Source organism: Nannobrachium achirus (assembly GCF_963921795.1).
Source record: "Nannobrachium achirus genome assembly, chromosome: 23".
Classification (NCBI taxonomy): domain Eukaryota; kingdom Metazoa; phylum Chordata; class Actinopteri; order Myctophiformes; family Myctophidae; genus Nannobrachium; species Nannobrachium achirus.
Genome location: NC_137830.1, coordinates 28,388,462 through 28,409,424, shown reverse-complemented (window position 1 = coordinate 28,409,424; position 20,963 = coordinate 28,388,462). Strand labels below are relative to the sequence as shown.

The window sequence follows — 20,963 nt, the reverse complement described above, 5'->3', positions numbered from 1 at the left end:
CTACGAGGACGGTGAGGCCCCCCTAAGTTATGAAATACAATGCCAACAATCCCATGCTCCGGAATTGACTGTGATCAGATCGTTATCTGAATTGGCTGGAAAGAGCCACAGGGAAGCCAGGGATTAACCACCTTAGTTTTAATCGTTTTTGGAAAATGGCCGATCTGCAAGCTCACACCGCTCTGTGGCGTGTTGTGAGCTTGTAAATGTAACAGTAACTCTTCGCACATACGCATGCACACTGTGTGTGTGTGTGTGTGTGTGTGTGTGTGTGTGTGTGTGTGTGTGTGTGTGTGTGTGTGTGTGTGTGTGCATAACAGCATATGTTTGCCATTATTTGCTTTGTTTGACGCCACCCCTCCAATTAGACGCCTTGGCAATACTGCTCTAGTAATATTCCTGTTTGGAGGACAATGAATGGTGATTTTGAGGGGAAGAGAAGATGGGAATGCATGGGACGAATGCTGGAATCGTGCGGCCAGTAACGGAAGAGAGAAGAATGAATGAATGAATGAATGAATGAATGAATGAATGTGAATGGGCCGTCTGAAATAAAGGGGCGCTCACAGTAGGGAAGACGGAGCTGGATGTGTTGCATGGCATAGTCTGGTATTAATAGCTGTTGCCTGTCTGGTCACAGCAGATGGTTTTCCACTGATAGTGATACGTGTCATGTCCAAGTACAGCTCCACTGTGGGACAGAAATACTGCTACTATCCCTGTGGCAGCCTCCTGGGTCTGTGACCCTCTTACCGCATTCTCATTCACTCGCTCGCTCGCTCCCTCACTCACTCACTCACTCACTCACTCACTCACTCACTCACTCACTCACTCACTCCCTCACTCACTCTTTCTCTCTCTCTCTCTGTCTCTCTGTCTGTCTCTCTGACTCCATCCTCCCCAGGCATTCATCTGATAGAGGTGTTGTATGATGACGTGTCGGTACCAAACAGTCCGTTCCACGTGGCGGTGACGGAGGGCTGCGACCCGAGCCGCGTGCGAGCCTACGGTGCCGGCCTGGAGGAGGGCCTGGTCAACAAGCCCAACCGCTTCACTGTGGAGACCAGGTACTCTCTCTCTCTCTCTCTCTCTACGCTATACATAGCACTGGTCACTGGTCAGCCCTTTTCTTATCAAGGTCCATTAAAAATGTTGCCAACCAATCATCAAGGACAATGATAGAAGAAGAAGATTTATTCTGAATTTGAGCCACGGGCGGAGGAGATTTACTTTGAATATGTTGTTGTTGTTGGATAAGATTTTGTCCACAATTCCATGCTGTATTGATGTTGGTACCATAGGAAAGATAACAGGCAAAACGTCGATCAAAATAACAAGATGACAGTGAAGTGACAATTTAAGGACTTAACACTACTGCATCAAAAGTAATCAACAAACTATACTAAAACTGTTCGAATTGTCAAATAATAGCCCATAGGAAAGGATTTTTTCGTTGTTGACAATAGCCTATCTACAAGCTCACTTGTAAATCTGCTATTTTCACAATATATATCTGTGAAACCGAAAATGTAATGCCTCAAATCCTACATTCCAAGTGCGTATCACTTATTATTTTCTCTCCCCCTCTCCTCCTCAGGGGTGCTGGCACAGGGGGTCTGGGCCTGGCCATCGAGGGTCCGTCAGAGGCCAAGATGTCCTGCAAGGACAACAAAGACGGCAGCTGCAGCGTGGAGTACATCCCCTTCACCCCGGGAGAGTACGACGTCAACATCACCTTCGGGGGTCTTCCCATTCCAGGTAATCTGCATAGATAGAACATCAGTTATATGAACAGAGTTACAATAAACGGACGGAACATGATGATCTCTGATGTCACGCTCATGTCGCCATGACTCAGCCAGGGGTTCCCAATGCAGCTACGCCCAAATATGGACGTCTAACCTCAATGTGTCCTCATGGCATCAGGTGCAAACAAATCACCAAATCCATATATGGCCACAAAAGGGGGCATGATATGGGCATAGAATGATGACATCAGGGTTCCCCATATATGGTCATAAAAAGGACAAGGACTGACAGATACAGAGATCTCCATATATATGGGCATAAAAGGGACAAGGAAAGACGGATACAGAGATGTCCATATATGGGCATAAAAGGGACATGGACTGATACAGAGATCTCCATATATGGGCATATCAGTCAGATCGGTGGTGCGACATAGGTGTGAGGTCCGCATAGTAACCTTCAGTGACATACAAATGCCTTATACCTTAAGTTTCAGAAATGTACAAAACATAACCAAATATCATCAGAGTGTGCATTGTCCATCGTGTCCATAATTGAATCTAGAACATGGGTCTTAAACAGGGGGTCCGGGACCCCTAGGAGGTCCTCAGAGTTACTACAGGTGGTCCTCCAAATCTTTGAGTGATAGAAAGTTTTTTTCCACCACTTGAACCCTAGTGTCCATATTCTGAGAACTTTAGACAAACTTTAGATCTACAAGCTCACAACGCCTTGCGCTGCGAGGCGTTGTGAGCTTGTAGATGGGCTATTTTCGGCAAAGAGCTTTGGTGTAGAGGGGGAAAAGAGCAGACTAAGTACAGAGTGAAAGTTCAAGTTTATTAAGTATTGACGGTTCAAGTGGTTAAATATCTGAAAACACAAATTGACATAAATTCAAAATACACTGATGATTGTGCTGTCAAACGATGAAACTATATGGAATCTACGAACAGTGGGGGTCCCTGCTTCATCTCTCTCTCAACTAACTGAAAACGTTGAAGACCCCTGATCTAGAAAGTAGTGTCCATTTTCTGATCCCCACTGTGTGTGTGTGTGTGTGTGTGTGTGTGTGTGTGTGTGTGTGTGTGTGTGTGTGTGTGTGTGTGTGTGTTTGTGTTGCAGGCAGTCCCTTCCGTGTCCCAGTGCGAGAGCTGGTGGACCCCAGCAAGGTGAAGTGCTCGGGTCCTGGCCTGGGCAGCGGGGTGAGGGTCCACGTCCCTCAGACCTTCACTGTGGACTGCAGCAAGGCTGGCCTCGCTCCCCTGGAGGTCCAGCTCTATGGACCCACTGGTGAGAGACAAGGACCATAGCTCTTACTTTAACCTTGTCCTTAATTTCCAACCCTAGCACTAAAACTAAGCTCAAAATGTCCCAATGTCCTTTCAATCCTTGTGAAGACATTTGATCCTCACAATCAGGATCCAAGTCAGAGTGAGACACACTCACTGAAGGTCATCCTTCTAGTAATAAGATGATTTCTGACTGTCTTGCGGTTGCCCCCCCCAGGTGTGGCTGAGCCCATCGACATCATCGATAACGGCGACGGAACGCACACCGTCAACTACACCCCCGCCAGAGACGGACCGTACACCGTGTGTGTTAAATACGCCGACCAGGAAGTCCCTCGCAGGTCAGGAACGACAAGAGCGCATTCAAATACATAACTTTACTGGAGGAGAAAGCTAAGTTGTGTTGGTTTTGCTATTGTCCTTATTTATCATCCTTTTTAAATTCCTTTCCTTCCAGTCCCTTTAAGATCAAGACGCTGCCAGCTCACGACGCCAGTAAGGTTCGCGCCAGCGGACCGGGCCTGAATGCATCTGGGGTGCCCGCCAGCCTCCCTGTTGAGTTCACCATCGACGCCAGAGATGCTGGCGAGGGTTTGCTCACAGTTCAAATACTGGTGAGTCACGCTCCTCATCAGACCGGCTTTCACGAACACGGGTTGTACGCACGAAATGTTATGTCCAAATAGGCACTGGATTTCTCAGTCCTGGACCCTATGCTGAACCTCATGTGCATTATGGCACACTACGGAAACTTAAGGAGGATTTATACTTAGTTGCGTGCTGGTGTTGCACACTGAAAACAGCTCACAACACGTAACAATGTGATGCGTTTGTGATCATGTGGGTGGGCTGTTTTCCTTGCATGACACCAGTGCGCAATCAATTATAACTTCATGGCATCTTCTTTCGTGTATATTCGTCCTTGATGATTGGTTGACAACATTGTATGTCTTGATACATGTAAAACAATATGTAAAAGTAAGGAGGAATATAATAACTGATGAACAATGATACGTATGCTATAGCACTTTTAAAAACGGAGTTACAAAGTGATTCACAGAGCATCAAACATAAAATGTAAGGAAAATTGTGAAATAAAATCAAGTTACAGGATTAGAAGAAGTGTTCGAAAAACCTAATAAAACAGCATGAAAAGATAAGAACGCAATCACAGACTGTAATGAAGTAGTAAAAGTATGTCTGTAAAAATGTGTTTTACTAAATGATTTGAAAGTCCCAAGTCCAAGTTCATTGGTGTTTAGTCTAGACTTTGGAACGACCAGACGGGTGGAGATCCTACATAATGCACATGTGGGGTTAAAAGGTCTGTGAAGCAGGAAGGTGCAAGTCTCATCAATAAAATATTGATAGATAGGTAACCAATGATGCTCTCTGGAATACACCTCTCTGCAGCTTTGTATACTTCTCCTTTCTTTCCCAAGCATTGTTTTCTTTTTTTTTCGTTCCGCTGCCCTTGTTAACCCCACTATGCACCAAACTGTCCCCAACATGGACAGGAACCGAGTGCCGCGCTGCAAGCTTGTGGATCTGCTATTTTTGAAAAATCTTGAAAATTTGTTGCAAGTCTTTGAAGGTTTTTTGAAAAACCTATGTTTCTATGTCAGTGGTGCTCAAACTTTTCCATGTGAAGGACCCCCAAAATGATATGTATTTGGCCACGGACCTCCATCCCAAAATATTTAGTTCCAGGGACCCCCAGAAGCTAAATTTGAGTCGCAAATGTTTGCTTAAAAAAATACATATATTCAAAGATTTGCACACATTTTCACGCCGTATATCTGCTATTTTTCAATAGCTAAAGTATAAAATAATTAAGGCCCCTCCACCTTGGGCCCTGGTAACTCAGTCCCACTTTCCCCCCCCCCTTGTGACACCCCTGGGTGTTTGTCTAACTGTTGCTGCAGGGTCCTGATGGCTGCAGACACGAGGCCTCTGTGTTTGTGAAGGACTGGGGCAGGAGGGTGTGGGAGAGACATATAGTAAAGGGAACCATCCCCTTCCGTATTCTTAAGAAAGGCTCCGTAAGCCAACCTTACTCTCTCTCTTCTCTGGCCCCCCTCCCCCTCTTAACCTCCCGCTCTTCACATGCTGTCTGACGTGCTCCCTTCCTCCCTGCCGTCCTTGTCCGTATATGCGCCCGGGTACTTTCTGATTCAGTTCCAAAGTTGGTTTGAAAGTTAAAAAAATTAAGTTGCTTTTCTCGGTTTGTTATGCCTATATGAATCTAATCTCACCCGAATTCAAATAAAACGTCCCTATCGACTGGGTAGTATGGTCTTTCCATTTGCAAAATGTTTGCGTGTTTTTGAGTCTGCCCCTTTTCCACTGACATGGCCCAACACCACACCACTCCACACCGTCCACTTGTGCCAGGTTTTCCACTACAAGGACCTGGGTAGAGTGGTGTGAAAGTGGTACTAAACATGGTACTAAAAAGTATCCAATCCAGAGCAGGTCTGAGCAAGGCCAAACAGGGCCAAGCACTTCATAATGACTGATCACTCACTGACTTTTCATTTAGACCACCAGGATATAGTTGTAATACATGATAATAGATTCTATTGTGTTATAATCACTGTTATAATCCATTATAGTGTATTATAATTAGATAGTTGTAATACAAATTTATATTGTATTATAATCACAGTTAAAAGGGTACATTTGTTTCTTACCGATAGGGGTACTTTTGTGTAATGGAAAATTAAGATATTTGTATGTGTTGCGGTGTGGTGTAGTGTAGTGTGGTGTAGTGTGGTGCTAAAGCTCCAGTGGAAAGGGTGCCTAAGAAATGTGTAATAGGTTTCGGAGGGGATAGCCGACCTGGGTTGAAACTTCACTTTCACATTGAGAGAGTGAGAGCTAGACATCTTTTTTAAAACTTGGCACATCCAAACACCCAGAGGCCCGGGGCAGAGAGGTGCAGAGGGGAGGGTTAGGGGGTGTTTTGGATGTGGAAGTATAAGTTTCCCCCTTTTTTCATTGTGCAGAAGGCAGCAGCAGCCCACAGGCAGCATACCGTGTGCCTCCTTTATCAACCCTTCCCCTGACTGTCTCTCTGTGGATTGACTAATAATGTAGCTTCCAGAACTCCACTAACTGGGAGTAGCTGCTTCCTAAACTTTACCACCATCACCTAACCTCACATCACCAGAATATCCACCGCAGAGGAAAGCCTGTTATTCGTTAGAAATCAAGCTTTGTGATCTGGTTTAGAAAAAAAAGAAGAAAAAAAAAAGAAAAGAAAAACAGTGCTTCCGGTGGTTGGTTCCGGTTGGTGTCGCATTGTTTTTGTTCCCCACGTAATGCAAATCAATTAGTTTAGTCTCACTAGTCGGGCTACGAGTTAAATAAAAGATGGACATACCAAACGATTATCATACCAAAAGAAACCAAACGATTATACCAATTAAAACCAATTTTAAGCGTCATTCCCAACTGGCACGATAAAGATAAAGTTAAAGTTAAGATAAAGATACAAATATCGTTTTAACAATCGTTCTTAACTGAAGTGAATGGTAGTGTCCTGTTATCGGCAGCAGGACAACAGGACGGCAGCTGTTGTTAATTATCGTTATCTTTATCGTGCCCGGTGGGAATGGATGGTGCTTCAAACTAGGGGAATCATTTTGGAGGTGCACGGCACCGTTGGTTCCGGTCGGTGGTTCTGGCTGCCTGATGACGTAGAGTTAGTTCCGCTTCGACCGGATCAGAAACCCGAAAACGGCGTTGATCCCAGGCTAACCATCACCCCATCCGTCCCACCACCCCCGTCAGCGCTAGGGATGGGACCATATGAAAATGTCATATCATGTGACAAAAATTGTCACAAAAGAAATTTACGATATTATCGCGATAATCAAAATCCATTGTCCTGGGGCGGAACATTTGCCAAAAAATTGCAGATCTACAAGCTCACAACGCGTCGCAACGCATCGCGTTGTGAGCTTGTAGATCGGCTATTTTTTAGCAAAGAGATTTGAAAGAGTGGAAAAAAGAAACTGTATCAAGTACGTATATTATAAGTACCTTTTTACCAATTATAGAGGGTTTAAGTGGTACCGGATATGCAGCTCGCCAAAAAAAAGTGATCCCAGTGCATGACGGAGGACGATATCACGATAAATGAAATCTCCACGATATGATTATCGTGAGTGTTTTTTATCACCATAAACGATAATATCGCCTATCGTCCCATCCCTAGTCACTGCATTGTACAATGCTGTGTGTGTGAAGCCTTGCATAGGAGATAATGACGCCTCAAATCAGCAATTTATAGGACACCCCCACACAACTTATTCGTGTCCCTATGCCTCCAGGATCCCGAGGGAAAGCCCAAGAAAGCCAACATCAGGGACAACAGGGACGGGACGTACACGGTGTCCTACGTCCCCGACATGACGGGACGATACACCATCACCATCAAGTACGGAGGGGACGAGATCCCCTACTCGCCCTACCGCATCCACGCCCTGCCGTCCGGGGACGCCAGCAAATGTCTGGTCACAGGTACAGGACCCACGTCGTGTTGAATTATGCCTTGCGGTTGTTGATTATTTGAGATAATCGCAATTATTTTTGTCGTAATCGGCGTGCTCGTTTCCAAAAATGTTCATACCTTAAAAAAAGCAGAAAATAGCTGATCTACAAGAAGGCAAACAGAAAAGTTTATTTATTTATTTATATCATTAAATTGTTAATCGTAATTATTAGTGTGACAAATAATCGTCAAATGATTAAACATTTTCGTATATATTTTTTAATTATTTAATTATTTATTTCCCTGCAGTATCTATCGGAGGACACGGATTGGGTGAGTATCTTTTTAATTTTGTACGTTCCTCTTCTCTGTGTAAAAAAAGAAAAAAGTTGTGAATGCGCCACCGTTTGAGGTTGAGGCGGCTGGTACGGCAGGGAACCTGGCATCCTCATGTGTCTGTCACCTCTCTGACAGGATCAGGCCTCGGCCCCACCATCCAGATCGGCGAGGAGACCGTCATCACCGTGGACGCCAAGGCGGCCGGCAAGGGGAAGGTCACGTGCAAGGTGTCCACGCCCGACGGGGCGGAGCTGGACGTGGACGTGGTGGAGAACGCCGACGGCACCTTCGACATCTACTACGCGGCGCCCGAGCCGGGGAAATACGTCATCACCATCCGCTTCGGCGGCGAGCACATCCCCAACAGCCCCTTCCACGTGGTGGTGAGTGTTGTTTTTGACAGCAAATTTTGATTTTGTTTTAGTCATAGTCTTTTGAATAAAATGTATTTTAGTTTTAGTCATAATTTAGTCACCTGAAAAGTTTTAGATTTTTTTAGATTGTCGACTAAATTTATCATAAGATTTTAGTTGACTAAATCTCCAGTTGATTTAGTCAACTAAAATGTATTTTGGCAGCCCTTGATGGCATCGTAATGACTGATTTTACACTTGGTTGCGTGCTGAAAATAGCCGATCTACAAGCTCACAACGCGTCGCGCTGCGACGCCTTGTGAGCTTGTAGATCGGCTATTTTCAGCACGCAACACCTGAGAACAACCAAACATAAAATGACTCTCCTTCCCTAACGTTTTAGTCTATAGTTTTTATTTTGTTGACGAAATTGTCAATATATTTAGTCTTAGTTTTAGTCATCACAGTTTAGTTTTTTATTTCGTTTTCGTCAGTGAAAAAAATGCAGTAGACAAACATTTTTCGTCATAGTTTTAGTCGACGAAATCAACACTGGTGGTGGTGAGTGTGGCGCGTTCCTCAAAGCGACCAGCGAGACTTTGCAGATCATTACTTTTTTTGTTTGTTTTTGGTCCCAAACTGTGTGGAATGTTAACAAGTTTTTTGATCTCGTCCTTGTTGACATCGTGTCACACTGCGTACATGAAGAGATTATGAGGTACACCTCATAATGTGTCTGTTAAAGCAGTTGGCCAAAGGCCAGACAACTCCTTGCAACAAAACCATTTTTAAGGCCAGTCCACACCAATGCAACTCTTTGCAATGCCATTGGGGATAATGGTTGCATGTAGTTGCATGTTGCAAGGAGCTGGTGTGCGTTAGCTTTATTACATCAATCTAAATGACTTAAGGTATCGTCAGCCGATCATTTTACACCAATGAGCTCCAGGGGTCTGTGACATTTCTCTAGTGTAGCTTATTGATAAAACAGGCTTAATTAGTGATTGTAGACATAATACGTCAATTCCTCACAAAAAGACACTGTACAAGCAAACATCATGCAGTCAGCAAAGGTCTTGGAGCTTAAAATGACCTTAAAAAAAAGAGAGGTAAGAAAGTTACAGACTAATAAAGCGGCAATAAGTGGGGTAAACAGAAGGACGCCAAGGAAATGTTAGCGGAGTAGGTCTCACCCAGTGCTAGAAGGATATCTGATAAACTGGACACTGCGGCTACAGTATGTCATCATATTATGTAGATCAGTGGTTCTCAACCACTGGTTCTCAACCACTCAAATAATCACATTATTTGAACTGGGGACCCCCCACCCTGATAAGCACTTGGATATGAGGCATTACATTTTCGGTAGAGATAACAGAGATAACAGTAGAGATAAATATTAAATAGCAGATCATCTACAAGCTCACACAAGGTGGTGTGAGCTTGTAGATCGGCTATATATATATAATATATATATATATATATATATATATATATATATACATATATATATATATATATATATATATATATATATATATAAATCTTTCCTATATTATTTGACAATTTGGCCAATGTTTGACCAGTTTTATAGTATAGTTTGTTGAATACTTCTGATGCAGTAATGGACTTTTTTTTTTTTCATAAAAGTCCTTAAATTGTCACTTGTCACCCCCTTCCCTCCAAAATCATGCGGGGTCCCATCCACAGGTTGAGAACCCCTGATGTATAATAGCTTGGTGTGTAACTCTTACTAAGACTATACAGGACACCATCATTTTTGCTCGTGTATGTGTGTGTGTGTGTGTGGTTGTGTTTATACCTTCCTTCCCCTTGCTAGGCCAGTGACACCATCCCTATAATAGAAGAGCCATCTGACAAACTACCGTTATCGCAGGCCTACTCCCCCTACGTGGGCTACCCTCCTCACTGGGTATACATAAAAAACATCTCCACCGCTTCCAAACTACTGTCTCCTGTTCCATCCATACTGTAACTTTTACCTCTCACTTAACATGCATCGCTCACCTGTCGTTTGCAGTCGCTACCCTTATGCCCTGCTGAAGCTTCATAGTGTCAGTTCATGCGATACAGAAACTCGACTCCAATCGTGGTCGTTTCCGCTGCATGATTGCTTTTGTCTGTCAGCCCCTCTGTCTATGAGCTGATCTGTGGCCATCGTCATCATCTTCTGCTGTCCTGTATGCCAGACCGGGCAATGCCTGCTGCTCCCTGGCTGCCATTCCTTCTCCGCCCTCCTCCTCCAGCCCAGAATGTGAAATAACCCCCTCCACCATTCCATCTGTCCTTTATAGGCCACGGAGGAGCCCATCACCCCCGGCGACGGCATGGAGCCCATGCTCCGCCCCTTCAGTCTGGTCATTCCCTTCACTGTCCAGAAGGGACAAATCACAGGTAAGAATAAGACTCTTGTTTGCTGGCTTGCTTAAAGCGGCATCTTCTGCTTCATTAGCGAATACGGGGGAGAGATGCAGAGAAAGAAAAGGGACTAAGAGGTGAAAGAAGCTGATTGACTAGCTATAATGTGGATTGTAACTGACTACACAGGTGAGGTGCGCATGCCATCCGGGAAGACGGCACGGCCAAACATCACCGACAACAAGGACGGCACCGTCACGGTCAAGTACTCCCCTACTGAGAAAGGCCTGCACGAGATGGACATCAAATACGATGGCAACCACATCCCAGGTACTATATGTCACAAACAACATGCACACACCGAGGAAGGAGGCAGGCATGCACATCCACATCCACATCGACACACACATGCATAACTGTTTTGCTAAGAGGTTCTGTCTAAGTCTATCAATGCAACATAGTCTATGATAACAATGCCAGTATTGGGTTTGATCACTTAGTATTTATTGTCCTTGTGGGGCAATTTGTGTCAGTTGCAACAGTAGTCAACACAATAAGTCATATAAATAAACACATAAATAAATACATAGAACACACAATGAGCTATAAAACATTAAAAGTCAATCAGTCCTAAGTTGCTAACGTGTGAGTGACATTATAAAACATTAAAAGTCCATCAGTCCTTCATTAGTTTGGTTTGTGTAACATAGCAACTAGGCCAACTATTCAAAAACCAAACAGCCGAGGGAACACATGATCTCAGATATCTGTTTGATTTGGCTCTTAAATGTACCTCCTCCCTGATGGCATGTTGAGGGTCCACCAGAATGGCCTTTGCCCTCTGAGTAGCTCTTAACTTGGTAAACATGGCCAGGATCATTGAAGTTACTGCCAAATGGTCTTTTGGCAAAAATGTAACAATCCTTCACAGTTTATTTTTGTTAACCGCATGCTGAGGTTGCCAAACCAACAAATCATTGCAAAATAAAAAATTACTCAATAAAACATTTTCAAGATCTATCAACTTTGAAACCCCTCAACTTTCCCAAGAAAAGAAAAAAAAACATGTCTCTGATTGTCCTTTTTTTTGCAGATAGTCAGTGTTGGTATCAAAAGTAATTTTGCCATCCAGGGTGGTGCCAATATTGGCTTACGGTCTCCACAGCTATGCCATTAATAAAAGTCAGTGCCATGACAGAAGGGTCAAAAACTGTTTTGGCAAAGGTCCTTAAGCATGTCTTATACGTCTGAGAGACTTTGACATGCAAGTGCACTTAGTGCAGTATGTATGAGTCCTCACATCATTTGCTGAAATTGGTATGCAGCGGTGTAAAGTAACTAAGTACATTTAAGTACTGTACTGTACGATTTTGAGGTATTTCTTTTTTACTTTAGTTGAGTATTTCCAGTTTTCTGTACTTTTACTTCTACTCCACTACATCTCAGAGGCAAATATTGTACTTTTACTCTTCTACAATTATTTGAAAACTTTATTTACTAGTTACTTTGTAGATTTTAATTATTACAAAACAAAAATTAACCACTTATACAGGTATGCAAATACTTTGGTACTTTAAGTGCATTTTGATACCAATAGAGGGTATGCGCATGCTTAAAGTGAATGGCAAATCGAGTGGCAAAGTGAGTGGCAAAGTGAGTTTAACGTTGTTTAACATCGTTTAATGCAATCAGATAGGACTTTTCTGTTTGCATGTACGGGCTGTCAAGGCCAGAAAGGCGTTTTTTTGCCACTCGGTAGGCGTTCCCGCAGACCTTTCGGGTATGATGATGTCACGCGCATACCCTCTATATACTTGCACTTTGTACCCTGTAATACTACGTGGCAGTATCGTTACTTTTTACTTAAGTAAATAATGTGAACAATCTTTTCCACCACTGCATTGGTATGCATGTGTAAAGCGCGTTGGTTCCCTTGTCTCTTCCAGGAAGTCCCCTCCAGTTCTATGTGGACGCCATTAACAGTGGTCACGTGACGGCCTACGGTCCCGGTCTGAGCCACGGCATGGTCAACCGCCCTGCCGCCTTCACCATCGTCACCAAGGACGCCGGGGAAGGTAGGACGCAGCATGAGACCACATACACTGATCTGCAAGGACGACGTCTTGTGTTGATTTTGACAGCAAATTTAGATTTAGTTTTAGTCATAGTCTTTTGAATAACATTTCATTTAGTTTTAGTCATGTTTTTGTTATCTGAAATGTTATAGTTTTTGTCTAGTTTTAGTTGACTAAATATCATACGATTTTAGTCGACTAAATCTACAGTTTATTTCCTCAACAAAATATTCTTTTGGCAGGCCTCGAAGGCGTTATAATGGCTGATTTTACACATGGTTGCATGCTGAAAATAATTATTTTCACACAACGCTGGAGCGCAACCAAACATAAAAATCTTCACCACTATTCCCTCCACTAGTCTTAGTTTTAGGCCACCAGAGAAAGTGGCAAAATGTTGTCGTGTTCTCTCATTTAATCCAGCGTTCAGATGGGAGACGCAACAATGACTAAAACGATGTAGTGTGCATGCCTTGTCGCTAGGTGGTGGTGACGCACTATCTGGCAGTGTGTGACATCATGTCCGCTCTCCTTCCTATCACAGCATTTGTTTACATAATCACCATGGCAGCGTACAGGCTCCACTGCTGTCGGCTTTGTAGCCTCAGCCATGACATCACACATTTTGCGGATTCCCGTTTACCCATTTAGATGGAAATGCAAGGAGGATCGTTTCAGAGATTTTCACTCTGGGAAGAGGTTTTCCTTTTTGCGTTTCCAACCCCCATAATTGCCGTTGAACGGAAGGCATATCTGACATTTCATTTTGGCGTTTTCTCGTGTGAAACGGCGTCGTCTGAACAGCGCCTTAGTCTTCATAGCTGAGTTTTTATTTTGTTGAACAGTCGATGAACATTTTTCTTCATAATTTTAGTCTGCGAAATTACATTGCAAGAGTCTTTACCGGCTAGTAACGGGCTAATAGATTTTGTAGTCTCACCCTTCCTGTGCTTTCCCATCCAGGTGGTCTGTCTCTGGCGGTGGAGGGGCCGTCCAAAGCAGAGATCAGCTGTAAAGACAACAAGGACGGGACGTGCACCGTATCCTACCTGCCCACCGCTCCAGGAGACTACAACATCATTGTCAAGTTTGACGACAAGCACATCCCCGGCAGCCCCTTCACCGCCAAGATCACTGGTACAGTGTGTGTGTGTGTGTGTGTGTGTGTGTGTGTGTGTGTGTGTGTGTGTGTGTGTGTGTGTGTGTGTGTGTGTGTGTGTGTGTGTGTGTGTGTGTGTGTGTGTGTGTGTGTGTGTGTGTGTGTGTGTGTGTGTGTGCGTGCGCGCGCGCGCGTGCGTGTACGTGTTTGTGTGCATGAGTGAGCAGTCACATGCATGGCATGCGTGTCTGACATTAGTGAAAAAGAAGGTTTGCTTGTCTTTATTAGTTATTATTCTTGTGACGCTTAGTTTTAGTTTAGTTGGTATTAGTTTTAGTGTTAGTTTTAGTTTTTCTCATACTTAATTGTCAGGCGCAGGATTCAAAAAGGTCAGAGTAAATAGGCCTATAATGTAATAAAACCCAACAAAAGATACCATTTAAATATATATTTAGTTAAAACTAAGGGCATTTTTGGGGCGCCCGCTGGCCTGGTGGTCAAGGCGCATACCACATACTAGGCTATGATGCCTGCTGGCGTCGCTGGTTCGATTCCCAATCCGGACGACCTTTGCCACATGTCATTCCCCATCTCTCTCCCCATTTCCTGTCAGCCTACTGTCCTATCAAATAAAGGCATAAAAAACTAAGGGCATTTTGTCAATAATTTAAGTTTGTTTTAGTTAGTTTTGTAAACACAATACAGTTTCAGTTAGTTATAGTTTTTTTTTAATATATATATTTCTTATTTAGTTCTGTTAATGAAAATGTTTTAGTTTTAGTTTTCGTTATTTTACGTTAACTATAAAACAACCTTGGCCTCGTCTCTCTAGGTGACGACTCCATGCGGACGTCGCTGCTCAACGTTGGCACGGCGACGGATGTGTCTCTGAAGATCACAGAGACGGACCTGAGCAGCCTCACCGCCACCATCAGTGCGCCTTCGGGCCACGAGGAGCCCTGCCTGCTCAAGAGGCTGCCCAACCGTCACATCGGTGAGACCCATGCCACAGGGACCATCACAGTGTTGATTTTGTCGATTAAACTGTAACGTTTTTTTCACTGACGAAAACTAAATATATTGACAATTTCGTCAAACAAATAAAAACTAGACTAAAATGTTATAGGAGAGACTAGTGGAGAAGGGTTCCAGTAGAACTAAAAGACAAGTAATTTTATGTTTGGTTGTGCTCGGGTGTTGCACTCTGAAAATAGCAGATTTACAAGCTCTATGACACATTGTGAGCTTGTAGATCGTCTATTTTCAGCATTGTGTTGTATTTTACAAATGGAACAAAAAAAAAGGGTATATTGGACAGGCTTTCCAAACTTTGGCTGCAGGAGTGTCGGGGGAAAAAAAGGTTCTGAAGGGCTGTCCATACTGTCTCCGACCAGCTGACTTTTCGTGCAGCTTTCCAAACTCTAATTGGGGGTAATGCTTTTCAGAAGTTGCGAGTGGCGTAATTTTGTAGTTGAACCGGATCTTTCCAACGAAAAGTTCAGAGGTCGGAGAGAGTATGGACAGGCCTTAAGACCACCCATCAGAAGCTGTGAATGACGTCATTTTATGGTTACGTTTCACCTATATACCTTTCCGAAAACACTTTTCCATAAAGCGCATTGTATGGACCTTTGGTCTGTCCATGTTTCTGATGGGTTGCTCCTGTATCTCTTTTTTTCCCTCAGGTATATCCTTCACTCCCAAGGAAGTGGGGGAACACGTGGTCAGCGTGAAAAAGAACGGCAAGCACGTGACCAACAGTCCCTTCAAGATCATGGTGGGACAGTCAGAGATCGGGGACGCCAGCAAGGTGAAGGTCTATGGACAGGGCCTGGTGGAGGGACACACGTTCGAGGTGGCCGAGTTCATCGTCGACACGAGAAACGCTGGTGAGCATTAAATGTTAGAAATGCAAGATCTGCTCTGGGCCTGCATAACGGCATACAATAATGATAAACCATCTATAAACCACAGCATTATTGGTTCATCAACCTCAGACCACTTGGAATTTTGGTTTTCACACCATGTTATGTACCCTACCCTTGAGTGTGAAACTGTAAATCAATGTACATTTTCACAGATTATATTGAAATGTACTTGTGCCATCTGCTGTTTTTGAACATTTCTAAAAATGTCACCTATAATGACTTTTGCTATCTAAGCTTTACAACCCGAGTTATTCACTTCGTTTCTCCTCTGCCACTCTCCTCCAGGCTACGGTGGTCTGGGTTTGTCCATCGAGGGACCCAGTAAAGTGGACATCAACTGCGAGGACGTGGAGGACGGGACGTGTAAGGTCACCTATTGTCCCACCGAGCCTGGCAACTACATCATCAACATCAAGTTCGCCGACCAGCATGTCCCAGGTACAGTACATAAAGGATGGAAGCTCCGTGGCGTGGGATTTTACGGGTGTCTAAATCTGCATTATTATACCATGTTAGATATTAATATTCTTGTCCAGAGATGTGAGTGAGTCAGGGGATCTAGCGTTTGTCTTAGCCAAAAAATATCAAGGGGAATGGACTTTATGAATAATACTGTATATATCATACATCGTCACTGTAGGGCAGAAACCAGCTAACTCCATGTTTCATATTTTTTTTTTTTTTTTTTTATATAAATCGCTGCTTTTGTGTGGGTTTTACAAATATTGAACCAATGAAAAGTGTTTCTGACTAAACCTCCGTACTCCACTGGATCCTCAAAACTGTCCCTCAATCCTCCAACTTTGAGAAAAAAAATCTCCTAAATCTCCAGATAATATATATTGACACTTTCAAGTATCTGTGTATGTCATATTTTGCTGCCCAACAGCAGATATGTATATATTAACATTCTGCTCATGTTTACTCGATTATGAAGAGTGACAGCAGATTATATTGACCGTGTCCTGTCCTGACAGGGAGTCCATTCACGGTGAAGGTGTACGGCGAGGGCAGAATGAAGGAGAGCATCACCAGGAAGCGACAGGCGCCCTCCATCGCTACCATTGGCAGCACCTGTGACCTCAACCTCAAAATACCAGGTGGGCCATTACAGTCGAAACACCAGGCTTCAATTCTGGCTAGCAACCCCCACCCCAACTACATCTCTCTGTCCTGTTGCCTTCCTAATGTGCTCAGTATGCTTTCTATAACACAGTGCTTCTCAACTGGTTTCCTACATGGTACTGAATATTGGGATATTATTACTATGAAGAGAATAATAAAAAAGCAACCCAGCTGTGTGCCTCCTCAGCACCCTCTGGTGGACACATTTGCAGACAGATTGCCATACATAGAAACAGACAAACAGGATCATTACAATATGAGGGTGAACCTCAATGCTCTTTTCGAGAATACATTTTTTTGTCTCACTGCATGGCTAAAAATCACAGCCCCCTCTCACATTAGAATGTCCTAATGTGTGAGGGGGCCGTGCTTTTGCCATTACTTCTTTCATTTATTTTGTACACATTCTTTTTATGTTTATTTTATTTGAAAGTTAAATATCTCTTAAAGTATATCTTTTTTAAAATAATAATATAATAATAATAATAATTATAATATATTCCCCACGCCTTGGGGTGTTTTTTTGTCACAGTACATTTGCACATACGGGAAATGTGTCCTCTGCATTTTACTCATACTATAACAACTAGGAGCAGTGAGCAGCCATATGTGGCACTCGGGGAGCAATTAGGGGTTAAGAGTCTTGCTCAGGAACACATCGACACATAGCTGGCCTGGCCGGGAATCCTACCCGGGACAACCAGGAGCTCTGGCTCCCCCAGGCAGGCTCACTGACCACTCAGCCACGGCCACCCTCTGGCATAATACAAGGTGCCTCACAAACCACTTTTCCACCGGTTGAGAAACGCTTGCTCTATAGCATCTTCAAACTCTTCCTGTGCCTTTGTCAAAGCTCCCTCTATATCAGTGGTTCTCAAAGTGGATTCCAGGGACTCTGTGGTTTCCTTTAGGGGGTTCTAAAATTGACCCATACAAGTCTGTAACTCTGACAGTGTACAAATGGACAAACAGCCATTTGTACACTTTCATTTGGTTCCATTTGTACACTGTCAGAGTTAAGGGGAGACAGAAGTTTGAGAAACGCTTGCTCTATAGCACCTTCAAACCTTCCTGTGCCTTCGTCAAAGCTACCTCTATATCCCAACGCTCTTCTTCCTGTTTCCTTTTCCCTCTTCTGCTCCTTCTCCTTCTTCCACCTCCTCGTTCTTCCTCCTCCTGCTTCTCTGCTGCTCTCTGTAGGCAACTGGTTTCAGATGGTCTCCGCTCAGGAGCGCTTGACGCGGACGTTCACGCGCAGCAGCCACACGTACACGCGCACCGAGCGCACCGAGATCAGTAAGACCCGCGCGGGCGAGACCAAGCGGGAGGTGCGCGTGGAGGAGAGCACCCAGGTGGGCGGGGACCCCTTCAGGGACGTGTTCGGAGAGTTCCTGGGCCGCGAGAGCCTGACCGCCGGCTTCACCGGGATCCAGGCCGCCAGGCAGCCACAGCCAGAGGGTGTGTGTGTGTGTGTGTGTGTGTGTGTGTGTGTGTGTGTGTGTGTGTGTGTGTGTGTGGGGTCAGTGTTGGATTTTGACAGCACATTTTGTTGGAGTTTGAAACCAAAACATATTTTGAAACCAAAACAAATTAGTTGCATCACAAACTGTAACATATCGTCACTGTCGGGCAGAAACCTCGTATCTCCAAGTTTGAAGTTTGAAGCTTTTTCACCAAGTAAAGCCCTGCTTCATGGCTGTCGCACAAAAGTAGTGCGACAGCCGACAGCCAATCTACTGTTTTCACTAGTTTAGTTCATTTTTTAAATGATAAATACATAACGAACGGTCTTGGACATACAAGGTTTCCACCCGACAACGACGATATACCGTCCGTAACAGAAAAAAAATAAACGTATTTCTCTCTCCTCTCCTCCTCCTCTTCATCCTTTTCACTATCATCATCATCATCTACTACTTCCTTCACCTCTTCCCCATCCCCCCTCCCACCACCACCACTTGTACTCTCCCGTTATCCTCTCTTCTTCCCCACTCTCCTTTTATTTCCTCGCATGTTTTTTTTTCTTCTTCTTTCTTCTTCCCGTCTATCTCTTTTCCTGGCGTCCAGGTGAGTCGGGGACCAAGGAGATGACGGCCCAGGTGACCAGTCCCGGAGGCAAGACCGAGGACGCCGAGATCATCGAGGGAGAGGACAGCGCGTACAGCGTCAGGTTCATCCCGCAGGAGATGGGCCCCCACACCGTCAACGTCAAGTACCGGGGCCAGCACGTCCCCGGGAGCCCCTTCCAGTTCACCGTGGGGCCCCTCGGGGAGGGAGGCTCGCACAAGGTCCGGGCCGGAGGCACGGGCCTGGAGAGGGGCGTGGCAGGGATACCAGGTACGCTGGCTGGCAATGGAGTAGCCTAGACTAGAGTAGTCCTGATGATACTCCCTCATCCCCTGGTTCTATGGACATTGGGTCATCTTAAAATCGTCTCATATAAGAATCGTGGTACCAAACATAAACAAACTGTCTCATACTATATTGTCAGGAGGAGGCTCTGTATAGTTTACGATAGTCAGTCACTCATGTTTGATACATGTCTGTTTCTGGCCAAAAAAAATACGAATTCGGAGGCAGTAACATTCAGTTGATTCTTCATATCCATATGAGTCAAAACGCCAGCATAATTTGTTTATTTTTGGAACACAGTTCTTATATGACACAATATGAAAAAAGTCTATGGGAATTCTGAATGGGGACCCAGGTAGGATGTGTAAATGACTCGACTTCGGTGCTCTATAGGACATAATTATAGGATATGGCTTGCCTACATTCCAGTATTCTCAATGTCATCATCACCAAGCTGCTGAAACTATTCAGTACTGAGGTGCACCACTAGAGGGTAATGTGACTTCTGTTTGCTATGTTTGCAGCTGAGTTCAGTATCTGGACCAGGGAGGCGGGTGCTGGCGGTCTGTCCATCGCTGTAGAAGGGCCCAGCAAGGCTGAGATCACCTTTGAAGACAGGAAGGATGGGTCATGTGGAGTCGCCTACGTGGTCCAGGAGCCTGGTGAGAAACTTATGTAGTCTGTCACACATTTTCACAACCCACAGTGGGTCACAAGATGCTCTTACAGGGTCTTTTAATTTTAATAAAAGAATTTAATAAAAGAATATCATGTCATTCAACATACAGTATTGGCTCTTTATACTGTTTATTATTATGTATAACTTTTAGATCAGTAACATGGATCGTACATTCATCCACTTTTAATGCATACAGTAGCTATATCAAACTAGTTTGAAATATTTCTAATCATTTGGTAACAACATAATTTCAACAGAAGTTAAGAGTTACATTAGACCTTATGCTCTAAGTATCAGATAGTATTTCCCATGTTAACTCTTTTACCGCTATGTACGTTAACGTTCGCCCCATTCTGGCGGGTTACTTTCGCCAATACGAACGATTGTTCGTTCGTTCCTTTACCTTGTCTGAGCACTGTAAGCTGATGAGGGGTCGCGCGGGTGCGTACAGTAAAAACAGCTCCCGTAACGCTGCTCTCAAATCTCCACCACAAATAAACAACAATGCATGGCTAAATCACTTCCTGGCTGTTTTCTGTGGACCTGATCTAGAAAATGCATTTCTATGCGCTGAGCGACGGGGCGAGGGAAGGGCCATTTGCACATTCATTCATTGCATTTGGCTGCCCCCTGCAGTCCGTTTGGCTCGATTACAGTTATGTCTGAGTGTTCCAAAATAATTAGTTTTAAAATAATGGATGGATAATGTTTTATAACATCGCAAAGGTAAGCTACTTTTAAGCTACTTTTGATGGCAGTGACACAAATAAATACATAATAAATAAAGCAGTAAAAGAGTTAAGTGGAAACAGCTTGTGTGGCTTTGTGCCTGGCTAATGCGTTCTCATCCTGCAGGTGATTATGAGGTTTCCATTAAGTTCAATGACGAGCACATCCCGGATTCCCCTTTCATCGTACCCATCGCCACCCTGTCGGATGACGCTCGCCGACTCACGGTGACCAGCCTGCAGGTGAGAGCATGGGTCTTACTTGTGGGAATATTCCACTTATTCCTGAATCCGGTGGTTCTAAACCTGTGGGTCAGGACCCCCAGGTGGGTCCCCAGAAGATTTTGGAGTCAGTGAAGTGACAATTTAA

The 20,963-nt window shown here is 44.1% G+C and overlaps 1 protein-coding gene across 1 annotated transcript in view; it reads left to right on the top strand.

Annotated features, from left to right (window-relative positions):
• The window catches only part of flncb (filamin C, gamma b (actin binding protein 280)), a gene marked incomplete at its 5' end in the record, with an annotated part of 81,964 nt that overhangs the window by 53,247 nt on the left and 7,754 nt on the right, over positions 1 to 20,963 (top strand). The window contains 21 exons of the mRNA XM_080754302.1: positions 905 to 1,067; positions 1,598 to 1,758; positions 2,872 to 3,039; positions 3,256 to 3,379; positions 3,496 to 3,652; positions 7,376 to 7,565; positions 7,846 to 7,869; positions 8,011 to 8,258; positions 10,069 to 10,161; positions 10,544 to 10,643; positions 10,797 to 10,937; positions 12,554 to 12,682; positions 13,646 to 13,819; positions 14,614 to 14,775; positions 15,467 to 15,670; positions 15,995 to 16,147; positions 16,687 to 16,809; positions 18,035 to 18,292; positions 18,902 to 19,171; positions 19,711 to 19,848; positions 20,721 to 20,836. Of these exons, the coding sequence (XP_080610428.1) occupies positions 905 to 1,067; positions 1,598 to 1,758; positions 2,872 to 3,039; positions 3,256 to 3,379; positions 3,496 to 3,652; positions 7,376 to 7,565; positions 7,846 to 7,869; positions 8,011 to 8,258; positions 10,069 to 10,161; positions 10,544 to 10,643; positions 10,797 to 10,937; positions 12,554 to 12,682; positions 13,646 to 13,819; positions 14,614 to 14,775; positions 15,467 to 15,670; positions 15,995 to 16,147; positions 16,687 to 16,809; positions 18,035 to 18,292; positions 18,902 to 19,171; positions 19,711 to 19,848; positions 20,721 to 20,836 (3,296 nt within the window). The remainder of the gene's footprint in view (positions 1 to 904; positions 1,068 to 1,597; positions 1,759 to 2,871; positions 3,040 to 3,255; positions 3,380 to 3,495; positions 3,653 to 7,375; positions 7,566 to 7,845; positions 7,870 to 8,010; positions 8,259 to 10,068; positions 10,162 to 10,543; positions 10,644 to 10,796; positions 10,938 to 12,553; positions 12,683 to 13,645; positions 13,820 to 14,613; positions 14,776 to 15,466; positions 15,671 to 15,994; positions 16,148 to 16,686; positions 16,810 to 18,034; positions 18,293 to 18,901; positions 19,172 to 19,710; positions 19,849 to 20,720; positions 20,837 to 20,963) is intronic.